At 43.0% G+C, this 13,843-nt stretch overlaps 1 protein-coding gene across 1 annotated transcript in view; it reads right to left on the bottom strand.

The window, feature by feature from the left end:
• Window positions 1-601: 601 nt before the first annotated feature.
• The window catches only part of LOC129819549 (RNA-binding motif, single-stranded-interacting protein 3-like), a 105,821-nt gene continuing 92,579 nt past the window's right edge, over window positions 602-13,843 (bottom strand). Inside the window, exon 5 of the mRNA XM_055875899.1 lies at window positions 602-3,556. Within this exon, the coding sequence (XP_055731874.1) occupies window positions 3,417-3,556 (140 nt within the window). The 3' untranslated portion in view covers window positions 602-3,416. The remainder of the gene's footprint in view (window positions 3,557-13,843) is intronic.

Raw genomic sequence — 13,843 nt, 5'->3', positions numbered from 1 at the left:
TTTGCCCTGACCGAGGCCCAAACATCACCGTAACAACTCCATGGGCCATTAACAGAGACGGCTGCCTGATGGGCCGGAGCTGAGCGTTGCCTAAACGTTTGGGATTCATTTCACGGAGGCGCTCTAATGGCGTTTTTGGCATATCCCCCCCCCCCCCACTCTAACGTGGACAGGAAGTGGAGGGCAAGTGGAGGCAGAAAGGGTAAACAGCCCAGAGGTAGAGTGTTACATGTCAATGTTACATGTCAATGTAACATTGTTACATGTCAAACCTGTTACATGTCAATGAATGTTACATGTCAATACCAACCTTAATAACCCTCCACATCCAAATGAACCATAGGCTCTCATTTTGGGCCTCTGCTATTAATGGAGAATAAACATGGCAATGTTAGCGCAGGAGGCAGTGATTTTAGGTTGAATACAGGGTGAATCTAAATATGTATGAATTCAAGGGAGTGTGTAGTGTGTCCGTGTGATGTTGGGGATCCTGTGGCTAATCTGGGCTGGTTCAGGCAGCTTTGGCGAGGGAAAGAGAGAGAGAGAGAGAGAGAGAGAGAGAGAGAGAGAGAGAGAGAGAGAGAGAGAGAGAGAGAGAGAGAGAGAGAGAGAAAGAAAGAAAGGGAGAGCTTTGCTTTCATCGCGGCAACCATAAGACAAACAACGACAAAGGTAGGGAGATGATTTACATAAAGACTGGGTTGTTGTCTGAGAGCTAGCAGCTGTCAGGTGGAATTGCTTCTCCGACACTGACACCACAATCGAGGGCTCTCACCCCATAATTCAGTGTGATTGGCTCAAGGGGAAAATGGCAGCCTGCGGGGAGTTGAGGAGGAGAGCTCCTTGACAGGTTTGCATCGGCGATGGGCGACACGGACCGTTTACTTGTTATCCTGGTGTCTCTTTTTAGCATCTGTCTTCACGCAGGGAGAAAAAGCGTTCGGCACACAGTGACACGGCGAATGAAGTCTTCAGCTAGGTGTGAGGGCCCCTCCCTACCAGCTAGGCGCGAGGGCCCCTCCCTCCCCCACCCCACTCCACTGATGAACACACACAGACGCACGCACACACACACACACACACACACACACATACTCTTGCCCAAGCTGCTTCTTTGTAGGTGACTGACAGCGAGGGAGCCACAAGGAAGTGTCCTTCAGGTACCTTCATTATGGTTCTCATCCTCATTCATGCTGTCACAGTCCCCAACGGGGAGGAGGAAATAAAAGGAAACCAATGTTTCCTTTTATTTACCAATTCCGAGGGGGACATCCAGACAAAGGAAGGAGGAGGAGGAAATAAATAACCATTTCTCTTCCCTCCTCTTCCCTCCCTCGCAACTGTGTTTAAAATAAGGCCCCTTAATAAAAGCCTTTTAAATGGCACTGCGGCGGGAAAAGCAGGCGGAGCTTGATTACTCGGACGGTTTTATTTCATGAGCTCAAAGCCTCCGGCTCTGATTCCCAATTCCGTATGTGACTTTGTCGCGGGAGATCTACGTAACAAAACGGAGCCTTGGGAAGGGGAGAATGATAAGAATGAGCCCCAGCATGACCGCATTCGGTCATCGGGGTGGCAGCCGTCGCCGCCATGATTTACACCTGCAGGATGATGCTCACCGGGGTTCCTGTTTGATGCCTCTGGGGCGAACCCGATAGATGTTTCAAAGTCACAGCTACAGATAGGCAACGTTAATTACGGATGGGACTAAATTGCGCTCGTTGAATATATGGCGGTCGAACCCATGGCAGACAGGGACGTGTTTAGGCGTGTGTGTGGCTGTGTGTTTATGTGGGAAAGAGACAACTAGCGAGAGATAGAGAGCAAGTGGAAGAGCGAGTGAGTAGACAAGAGATACAGAGAGAGTCAATAAAAACCAAAGGACCCCTTAATGTCTCTCAGACGTAGGATAAAAAGACCGGAGTAAAGAAAGCCAGACGCTTCAGTCATGCGGGGGGAAACATTCAAGAGCAACCCCCTCCCACTACCCACACCCACAAAACACTATTTAAAAAGGTCAGCTGGGAATGTTGATTGACAAAAGAAAGCAATACAAAGAAAAGGCTTTCAATTAAACTGGGAAAGAGCATAGACCCTAATCTCTAGTCTCTGTGTGTAGCCTCTTATAAATATTAGAGGAAGGACAGACACTTTGTGAAGAGAGGAAATGGGTAAATTGTGCATTTGAGAGATGGCATACTTGAGCACCTAGCAGGATATCATCTCTCCTAGCTGCTCCCATTATTTTTCTACCACAATAACCGGGGTGTAATCTTCATCATCATTTCTGGCATCGTCATCCTGACCATCATCATTATTGGAATTGTGAATAAAAATGGAAATATCTCTCTCATCTTCCTCCTCCTCATCACCACAGTTCTAATCAGCACCAATGCCAGCAGCATCAAAACAAGTGAAGATTTAAATGTTCAATTAAGCCTCTGGCTAGCTGGCCTTATTGTATGGTATGGTATTTACTGTCTCAAGCTGTGGAGCTCACCGGGGTCTCTCATGTTCCAGCTCCTCTCATCTGCTTCCACTTTCACACAATCATATCAAAGAGCACCTGACAGGCGGGCGCACCACAACCAGAGCACAGTCTAATTGACACAGTGTCCACCACAGGGCACCAGCAGCAGGAGAAAGCATGCACGCACGCAGGTGCACACACACACACACACACAATGGTGCTGAACTGTATATGGCCACAGCACTGCCCCTGTCATACACTGTGTAGTAGTTAGGGAAGAGATGGGAGACAGACACATTGGAAACATATAAAACATATTTAAACTCCCCTTCTGCTGGCTAGAGTGTCCTCCCACCATCTCACACACATTACCACATCACGGTCTGTTTCTGGGTCTGTATCTGGATAGGGGTCTGGGGATTCTCTCCAAGACCATGCAACTTTAAATATTTTTATATTGTAGTGTATGCAATGGGTGTAAGTCATCGAAGGACGCTAACATTCTAACAGCTCCTTACCGAGGCTATTTGAGCCTGTCTTATATTAGCCTATAGAGCAACGATGCTAACATGCTAACAGTTCTTACCGTAGCTATTTGAGCCTGTCTTATATTAGCCTATAGAGCAACGATGCTAACGTGCTGACAGTTCTTACCTTAGCCATTTGAGCCTGTCTTATATTAGCCTACTGAGCAACGATGCTAACGTGCTAACAGTTCTTATCTTAGCCATTTGAGCCTGTCTTATATTAGCCTATAGAGCAACGATGCTAACGTGCTAACAGTTCTTACCTTAGCCATTTGAGCCTATCTTATATTAGCCTACTGAGAAACAATGCTAACGTGCTAACAGTTCTTATCTTAGCCATTTGAGCCTGTCTTATATTAGCCTATAGAGCAACAATGCTAATGTGCTAATAGTCCTTACCTTAGCCATTTGAGCCTATCTTATATTAGCCTACTGAGCAACGATGCTAACGTGCTAACAGTTCTTACCTTAGCCATTTGAGCCTGCACCCCGGTGGCTTTGAGAGACGACACCGCCTTTTGTGCTGCAGCTGGGCTATCAAAGTCCACAAAGCCATATCCTGAAGGGAAAGAGAGAAGGGGAGAATGATGAAAAATGCAGGTGGAGATAGACGAAGAGAGAGAATGACAGGGCTTGGTAATTGTAGCAGTAATAGGTGGGTAATATGACAACAAAGGCTGCCAGTTTTCATATCTTGTGAGCACTACATCGCTTGATAGTTAGCGGCTCTGACGTTCATATGGGAATGCTTAGGAATGCTAATTAGCAATAACAAACTCAAGCCAATGTATTTTAGTCCTAGGCTACATTATACAATGCTGAATATACACTGAGTACACGAAACATTAAGAACACCCGCTCTTTCCATGACAGACTGACCAGGTGAATCCAGGAGAAAGATATGATCCCTCATTGAGGGGGGGGGTCCTAATGTTTGGTATACTCAGTGTAGTCTACATTCTACAATGCTGAATATACACCCGTACTTTATAGTCCTAGCCCCACAAACAAAAAATCCCAGGACATAGACATATCTGACGTGGACAGAAAGTTAACATTTTTGTTAATCTAACTGCACTATCCAATTTACAGTAGCTATTACAGTGAAACAATACCATGCCATTGTTTGAGGAGAGTGTACAATTATGAACTTGAAAATGTATTAATAAACCAATTTGGGCAGTCTTGATACAACATTTTGAAGAGCTATGCAATGGTTCATTGGATCAGTCTACAACTTTGCACATACACTGCTGCCATCTAGTGGACTAAATCTATATTGCACCTGGGCTGAATAATACATTATGGCCTTTCTCTTGCATTTCAAAGATGATGGTACAAAATATAATTCACGTTTTTTTCTTTGTATTATCTTTAACCAGATCGAATGTGTTGTTTCTCCTACATTAATTCCACATTTCCACAAACTTCAAAGTGTTTCCTTTCAAATGGTATCAAGAATATGCATATCCTTGCTTCAGGTCCTGAGCTACAGCCAGTTAGATTTGGGTATGTCATTGAAAAAAATGGGTTGGATCCTTAAGAGGATACAATGCTGAATATACACCTGTATTTTATAGTCCTAGGCTACATTTTACAATGCTGTATTCAATAGTACATTTTTTATGTACATTTTCCAGTAAAACTATAAAATAATCACAACAATGCACAGATAAAGTATTCACCAACAGGCCAATCGTTTTTTTCCTTCTAACGCAAGGAATCCGCCTCAAAACGGAAAACCCTTCAGCCCATTGATATTTGAAGAGGCTGACGTTGGCCAGCACGCTCCTCACACAGCCAACAACAGCCATTTCATTTCGCAGTGCTCTTAATTCTCCGGCAACAAATCTCTCAAAGGTTGACGGCGTCGTACCAGAGCCTTCATTCGTTCCCTCGTCCGTCCCGCGCACTCTGGAAATTCATCAGTGGTGAAAAGACGAGAATGAAATCTGCAGCGGTGATTTATGAGTTATTGTGATCCCGACATTCCCGGGGATGTATCAGCGGCGGAGTTGCGTCTGTGTTAATTAAAATTTGGTTCCAGATTAAAAGCAGTCAATGGTGGCCTCTGGTCCACTGTTTCACAAGGAAAGTGGAATTAGAAAGGGATAATGGGGGGAGCTGGGCCGAGCTGGTGTGGCTCCGCTTTACACACTTTTTCACACACACACACACACACACACACATGGGCGAGCACACAGAAACACACACACCAACGTGTGTGTGGAGTTTCCTGCATTCGATAGAGGTAAGGGAGCGTGAAATAAAGGCAAAATCATAACCTGTGGTAGAACGGAATTGAGCTCCCGTCTGATTAACAACAGGAAGGTAAAATGAAGGAAAACTGACAAATGTTAATTAGGAAACACTACTGAAAGAGCTGGAGGTGAAATAAGGTTGAATTAAATCATATTGCCAAAACAGATCGGATGGTTCTACCCAGCTGAGACGCAGTTAACCAGCTCATAAATATAATATTGAAGAGGTGAATGGTGAAGTATAAAAAGGAATGTTCAGTGGAAGAGGAACACGAAAGGGGTTTGAGAAACAGACTGTTGACCTACATTCAGCAGAGGTAGGAGAGTGCTGGTTCCTCAGAGCAGAGATTACCTGTATGGCACTGGGAAGTCGCTGTGGTTGGCTCCATGCAGAGACCAAGGGCAAAAGGCCACAGCACTACGGCGCGACCTCAAAAGACCCGCGAATACCAAACACAATCCCTGACAGAGAGAGTTCAACTGAACACAGTTGCGGGAGTCAGGAGAGGACAATGTAGGTCAGGACAAGGAGAGGATAGTTCAATATGGCAGGCGGTGAAGTCGTCAATGACTGTATGCGTGTCTAACATGGTACAGCACAGGCAGTATTGTACTGGGGAGCCAACGTGCAAGCGTGTCTGTGTGCCTGCCGGCCATGAGAGTCATTCGGAAAGTACAAAACACTCTCTTCTAAGATGCTGAGAATACATCAGGGTCAGCAGACAACCTTTCACTCAATTCAAGCGTTTAAAAAATATATATATATCACACACAAACTGCACTCCACGTGTTGTTATAAGGCAAGTACGAGGAGGTGCATTTCACTACTTCTAATGAGGGTTCTCTGGAATTACACCCATGGTGAGGGAATGGAGGAGGAAGGCATCGCTTTGAAGTCGCAAACACATCCTGGCGGTACGCAAACAAAAAAATCTATATCTGTCACTAAGAGCCGGCTCGACATGATTGAGTAGACGCGCCACGTCTGATACACCGCACATCTACAGAAACAACAAATAAATGGAAGCAGAATGAAGAGAAACATGAACCACCTTATCGCATTTCCTGGGCCTGGTCTGTCTGCTGCTGTCGAAATAAAGACAGACTTGCCGGTTAGGATGGCGAAGCCTAGACGCTCTGCAGAGCGCAGCTAGAGCCCGAGGCCCCTATGAAAAACGCAATGCACTTTAGGCTAGACCGCTAATGCTAAGCTACATAGCCACAATATCCCGAAACCAGATAAAGGACTTATTACAATGTACCTATCAATCATGCATGCATCATTCATGCATTTTGCTATCAAATTATGTTAATCTTAATTACATCGGGGGGGAAATGTGCATATTTTATCTGCATAATAGTCTGGATCGTTTGGGCCCACCCTCCTAAATTGATATTCCCATTTCGATACAGTATTTCCATTTCCATATTCTGCTAGCTCTAATGATCCTGTTTTACATTGCATACTACTATACAATAATACCATCAGCATGGACAACGGTTCAGTCACATGTAGGCAGAATTACAACAGTTACAGGTAATCGCTTACATCCACGTGAGTCATCAAGGAGATAGAGCAGCTGATGCACACATTGTTAATTACCGCGGTTACACACGTGAACGACTATCGAGGAGCATTTGCATGCTGTAAGAGAGGATATACACACAGCCACTCTAAACAATTTTCATGCTGCTTTACATAGTGTCAGAATTACAGCATTCCAAATAAATGTGACACGCCAGCCCAACGAGGGTAGATGACTTTGTTCTTACTTCACAGTAGGGCCAAATAACCATTTCATTGTATTAAGTCCTTTAATAAGGCTCCTGAACAGCTAATCAAATGTCTACCCAGACTATTTGCATTGCCCCCCCCCATTTTATGTTGCGGCTACTCTCTGTTTATTATCTATGCATAGTCACTTTAACTCTACCTACATATACATATTACCTCAATTACCTCGACTAACCGGTGCCCGCACATTGACTCTGTACCGGTACCCCCGTGTATAATGTCTCACTACTATTTTACTGCTGCTCTTTAATTATTTTTTACTTTTATTTTTTACTTATCTATTTTTTACTAAACACTTATTTTTCTTAAAACTGCATTATTGGTAAGTAAGCATTTCACTGTAAGGTCTACACTTGTTGTATTCAGCACGTGTGACAAATCAAATTTGATTTGACATGGGGAGAAAGAGAGGATCCTTTCTGGCTGGCCATGATTGGCTGAGAGGGGTTGACCATGCTGATGGTTGGCCATGCTTTCACATGTTAATTCTTAAAGAGATGGGTGGGTCTATGGCTTAAACAGTGTGTGAACGATGCTGAATGGGCGTAAACAAAGAAGCGCTCGCTAGCACTCAAAATCTTTCAAGGGCATTTCTCCTGCTCGTCTCCGATGTGGGTTTATCATATTTTAAAGCAGGATAACCTTACCATGCTTCCTCCAATCACAGTGTATGATATACCATTTTGGAATGGTTTTTGAATTTTTGTAAACTGTATAAAAAAAAAAGCATTTCAGATTATTCTAAATAAACCAAATGTTTTAATCAATTCAAAATACTTTATTGGCATGGAAAGTGTTACCGCATTGGCAAAGCAAACATACACTGAGCGTACAAAACATTAAGAACACCTTCCTAATGTTGAGCTGGATGGCATTCTGGGCCAGCTGTGTGTGCGTTTTGTGCCTGTGTATGTGTCTGTATGTGTCCATGTGTGTGTCTGTGTGTGGCTAGCTGCTAGCTGCAGCCAAGGCCGGGTTGGTTGGTCCCGCTCCAAACCCAGATGAGAGGATCCTCGCTAGGCTCTGCATTCCTCCTCATTTATCCTCCTGGACTGGGTGACTGGCGATAAATAAAATAAAGGCTCCCAGAACCCGTCCATGCACTACCAAACCAGCAGTGTGTGTGTGCGCGTGTGTGTCTAAACTGAGGCGGAATAAATATATCTTGGTTGAGGGATCATTCGGAGGGGAAAAAAAATGTCAAGTCATGTATAGAAATGTTATCTTTGGGTTGGAGACCTCTGACCCCATCATGGCGTAACAGCACAGTGAGTTGACAATTCAGATGGCACCACTTCCCCCTCGCAAACACGCTGGTAGGACAGACGTGTTTCATCTGGGTTTCTCTGCGACCTTCCCTACGCCTTAGCTGAAACTCAAGCTACTATATTTGCAGATGATACGACAGTTTATGCAGCAAGACATTCGGTTCAACAGGTACAGCAGGCTTTACAAGGAGATTTGGAGAATATCAGGGAGTGGGTTTGCCAAAACAAACTTGTTTTAAACACCAAGAAAACCAAAGTTATGTTGGTCTGTTCAACTAGGAAAAGGCCAAAACAGCATGGGATACAATTAAGTATGGGAGGAGTACAAATTGAAGAAGTGGCAGAAACCAAACTATTGGGAGTGCAGCTAGACAACTGCTTATCATGGTTGTCTCAAATAACTCATCTATGTAAAAAATATATATATATTAAAACAGCAGGCATAATCAGAAGGATAGCTAAATATTTACCAGGAAAAATTCTTCAGCAAATAACACAAGCATTAATTGAGAGTCAGGCGAACTACTGTTCTGTGGTCAAATAACACAAGCATTAATTGAGAGTCAGGTGAACTACTGTTCTGTGGTCTGGGGAAATGCATCATCAAGTAAAGTTAGGAGGCTGCAGAATGCACAGAACAAAGCAGCAAGAATTGTTTTAAGATGGAGATATGGTTCTTCTGTTGCAGTCATGCGCAGTGTTCTTGGTTGGTCATCAATCGATAAGATAATTGAAAGGAACATGCTTATTTTATTTCATAATATACATCATTTAAAACGGTCAAGTTCTATTCACAACGGTATTCAGTTGGTAAGAGACAGACATTCCGTAAATACTAGGAATAGATTGTCCACCATCTGTGCGTTGTCCAGACAGAAAAGAGAAATAGGCAAAAGAACATTTCGATTTAGAGAAATAAAGAAATGGAATAAATTAACTGAGCAAACCAGAAACCTTTCAATATATAAATTTAAACAATATTTTAAAACGATTTAAATATAATACATAGAAATGTTGTGGGACTATAGTAGATGAAGAATCTATATTTTTTAGATTGAGTATTTATTGGGTCATTATGTTAGTATATTATGCATGTTTGTAATAGTGTGTTATATGTGGAAATGTGTTCGTATTATAAATTGTATTTTAATTTTTAAGGACTCTTGGAAGATTAGTCCAAAAGGGGACTAAAAGAGATCCAAATAAAATAAAATCTCTGCAAACACACACAAACCCAGCCCGCACGCATGCACACTGCTCATAGCAACACACACATGCATGTGTACGTGTGTGCACCGTACAGACCAGAACACGCAGCTATTACACATTCATTTACCGTTCACACATTCAATGTCAACTTGTCAGCCTAACGCTCGGGGACAATATCCCATTTTTCCCCCCCTCAAATAAAACTTATGGAGCGTTCTTTTATGTGAGACACTACAGGCGAGATAGTGGTACAGGCAATTCACTTATCAACCCTGCACCGTGGATTTATGGAGGATTCATCTCTCACTGATGCACCGTATTGGCTTCATTGTATTTCTTGTCATTTTCTCCCAGGTATAAAAGTGTCCTTGTCTGCGTCCCAAATGGCCCCCTCTATTCCAAGTGCACTACTTTTAAACAAAGCCCTATGGGCCCTGGTGAGCCATATGGGCCCTGGTCAAAAGCAGTGCACTATACAGGGAATATAGTGCCATTTGAGACTTAGCTCTTGTCTGTGAGCTACAGTGCCCTGCTGAGGACAAAGAGCCAGGCCACAGGGCCAAGGGGACACGGACAGCACAGCTCACTGGCACCATACATTACAGACTGTGGACTCCTGTCAGGAACGACCTCATACTGTTCCAGAACACCTACAGTATATACTGTACTGTACAGTAATAGCCTTGGGTACAGACACCACGGACTGGTTTCCCGGATACAGACTAAGCCAGTCCTGGACTAAAAAGCATTTTCAATGGAGATTCTCTATTGAGCATGCTTTTTCGTTCAAGGCTAGGAAACAGGCCCTTTGGGTTTCAACCCATAATGGATCAACTGGGTATGGACCTCTACCTGGGGTGGTAGAGCTGCATAATGACATGTCACTCATCATCTGATCAATAGCCTTCTGCCTCCCTTAGCTGCAGGCGCTGTCCATTGATCTTCTGTCTGTCGGCACCACTTTTTACTGTAGCAGAGCTAAATGTTACTGTAAAGGCACTGCTTATTGTAGAACTGTTACGTTTCAGTGCAGCAGAGCAGGAAATCAACCAGATGCTATAGATATGAGATTATCATCTTGACTATTCAAATACTGAAGTATTTTCATATCTGGGCTTTAGTTAATCCTTCCTTCCTTCCCTCTATCCCTCGCCTTCCTACCAATGCCCAGGGGTAACGTAGAGTACAACACCATACAGTCCAGCTGCTATAGTATTTTACTCAAATTCTCATCAATCAAAACAAGTAACTGGGTTCCCGAGGTACAGTAATTCCAAAACCAACATTCCTGTGGCACAGTTGATTTAATTGATAAGCAGTTGACATTATTTTGTATCAATAATTAAGAATTACGAGGGCTTATTCCCGGAAAGCCTGCTATCATAAATGTTCCATTATGATTTGTGGACTCATAAAGCTATCTACTGTATATTGGGCTAAGATGTTACTTAAATACCCAGTTACTAAGAGAGACAGCTCGGGTTTGACTATCGCTCAGTTCACAGTGTTTAAATTAAGCTCCATTTAGATGAGAGAGAATTACAAATGCGCCAGTCTTGACTAAATGGCTAGCCTAATTTAAGAGACCCCGAACCAGCTTTGAAAATTCTAATTTGCTCATTTTAAGAACACCTCTCACAGCCAACTGGTGTTAATTGATCTGAGTGGGCAGAATAATGCTAAGTGAGAAAATATCCTAAACGCGCAGCAGTGTTGTGTTCGAGACCACCTAAAACGAGACTGATTCAAGACCAAGACCGGAGCAAATTGAGTCCGAGTCAAGACCAAGACCGGAGGAGTGGGCGAAATCGAGTCATTAGCGAGACCGGGAGGGGGACAATGGGTCTGAGACAGAGTCAAGACCGAGAACAGAAAAATGCGAGTCCAATTCAAGACCATGTTGTGATTTTGTCAAATCACCACCATAATAAGAGTTGAAAATGTCCAGTATTTCACTGTTCAGATTTCAGAACAACATGTGGATTCTTTAGACATTCAGAAGAGTGAATAAAGACATGTTGAGGGACAATAGAGCCACTCTACAAATGATTACTAACCCAAGCACATTCGGGGACAATTGGCCTTCAAAGAAGGGCTAAGGATTTATAAAATAATGATTATAATAATATAATAATAATGATATTATTATTTTCAATGATGTTCTGATTTAATCTCTTCAGTTTTTGTTGGAAAGGAAAGGGTTAACACTGATTAGGAAATAAAAAGATCCAATCAGGATTTTTCTTTGCTGGTTTCTGGGGAGAAAAATCGATCTAGCTAAATCAGCCATTGGCTAGGCCATCAGAAGCTACATAAATGATTTTGGAGTGACAGTGGAATCAACCAAATACATTTTGACTTAATGGGCGGGACCGTTTTTACAAAAACGAATGGAAACTTGGTCACTGCGAAATAGTGAGCAGTAGTTTTTCCAGGGTCCAGCTAGCTAGCTTTTGTTGTCGACTAGTTTGCAGTGGCTGTTGTTAGCCATCTCTGTGAAAATAACATGTGTGTGAAACATTGTTGCATTTAAAGTGGAACTGACAGCATTTTAACATGATATCTTATTCAAATCTGTTTATATACACCCCTCGGACGAATATGACAATTTTTCTTACAATGTTTGGGAATTACAAATACTCAGGCATTTGTGAAAATTATATAGCAATATAGAGCGAGAAAGGAGCTGTGCATTTGGACAATTAATAGACACTGCAGTAAATAAAACAGAACTGGAATCTACATAGCCCGGTGCGCTATAGCTAATCAGAGCTACAGTGGCCTTTATACAAACAAGCTAATTGCCACACGGGCCAAGAGGCTCCTTAAGGCTCCTTAACAGCTTTTATACTCAAGCAATAATACCGCCTGTAACCTGTCACACACTGAAGACCTATAGGTTCACCACTATACTAACCTGTCACATACTGAAGGCCTATAGGTTCACCACTATACTAACCTGTCACATACTGAAGGCCTATAGGTTCACCACTATACTAACCTGTCACATACTGAAGGCCTATAGGTTCACCACTATACTAACCTGTCACATACTGAAGGCCTATAGGTTCACCACTATACTAACCTGTCACACACTGAAGGCCTATAGGTTCACCACTGTACTAACCTGTCACACGCTGAAGACCTATAGGTTCACCACTGTACTAACCTGTCACACACTGAAGACCTATAGGTTCACCACTGTACTAACCTGTCACACACTGAAGGTCTATAGGTTCACCACTGTACTAACCTGTCACACACTGAAGACCTATAGGTTCACCACTGTACTGACCTGTCACACACTGAAGACCTATAGGTTCACCACTGTACTAACCTGTCACACACTGAAGGCCTATAGGTTCACCACTGTACTAACCTGTCACACACTGAAGACCTATAGGTTCACCACTGTACTAACCTGTCACACACTGAAGACCTATAGGTTCACCACTGTACTAACCTGTCACACACTGAAGACCTATAGGTTCACCACTGTACTAACCTGTCACACACTGAAGGCCTATAGGTTCACCACTGTACTAACCTGTCACACACTGAAGACCTATAGGTTCACCACTGTACTAACCTGTCACACACTGAAGACCTATAGGTTCACCACTGTACTAACCTGTCACACACTGAAGACCTATAGGTTCACCACTGTACTAACCTGTCACACACTGAAGACCTATAGGTTCACCACTGTAGTAACCTGTCACACACTGAAGACCTATAGGTTCACCACTGTACTAACCTGTCACACACTGAAGACCTATAGGTTCACCACTGTACTGACCTGTCACACACTGAAGACCTATAGGTTCACCACTGTAGTAACCTGTCACACACTGAAGACCTATAGGTTCACCACTGTACTAACCTGTCACACACTGAAGGCCTATAGGTTCACCACTGTACTAACCTGTCACACACTGAAGACCAATAGGTTCACCACTGTGTAACGTCTATAATACATTTAAAAAAGGCTGTTAAAATGTAACTGTTTTAAGAAAGGAGTGTATGTATTTGGCCTGGTGAAGTGGTTTTATGGAAGCTGATAATTATGATTTTTTTTTTACTCTGCTGGTCTCGGGAAGAAATGAGGAGGACACCGAGACAAGACCGAGACACTCAATATGTGGTCTCGAGACCAAACTCGAGACCAAGACCAGTCTGGAGTACTACAACACTGACGCCCAGCAAACCTGGTCTCCATTCAGATGTGTAATTGTTTTCGCCACTCAGTTACACGGTAATACACAGTAATTACATTACCTTGTTAGCTTAATAGCGTAACCCAGATGTGTTGG

Source organism: Salvelinus fontinalis, chromosome 22 (genome assembly GCF_029448725.1).
Source record: "Salvelinus fontinalis isolate EN_2023a chromosome 22, ASM2944872v1, whole genome shotgun sequence".
In the NCBI taxonomy this organism is placed as follows: domain Eukaryota; kingdom Metazoa; phylum Chordata; class Actinopteri; order Salmoniformes; family Salmonidae; genus Salvelinus; species Salvelinus fontinalis.
The sequence above is the reverse complement of the archived record's forward strand: the minus strand, read 5'-3'. Positions and strand labels throughout refer to the sequence as shown.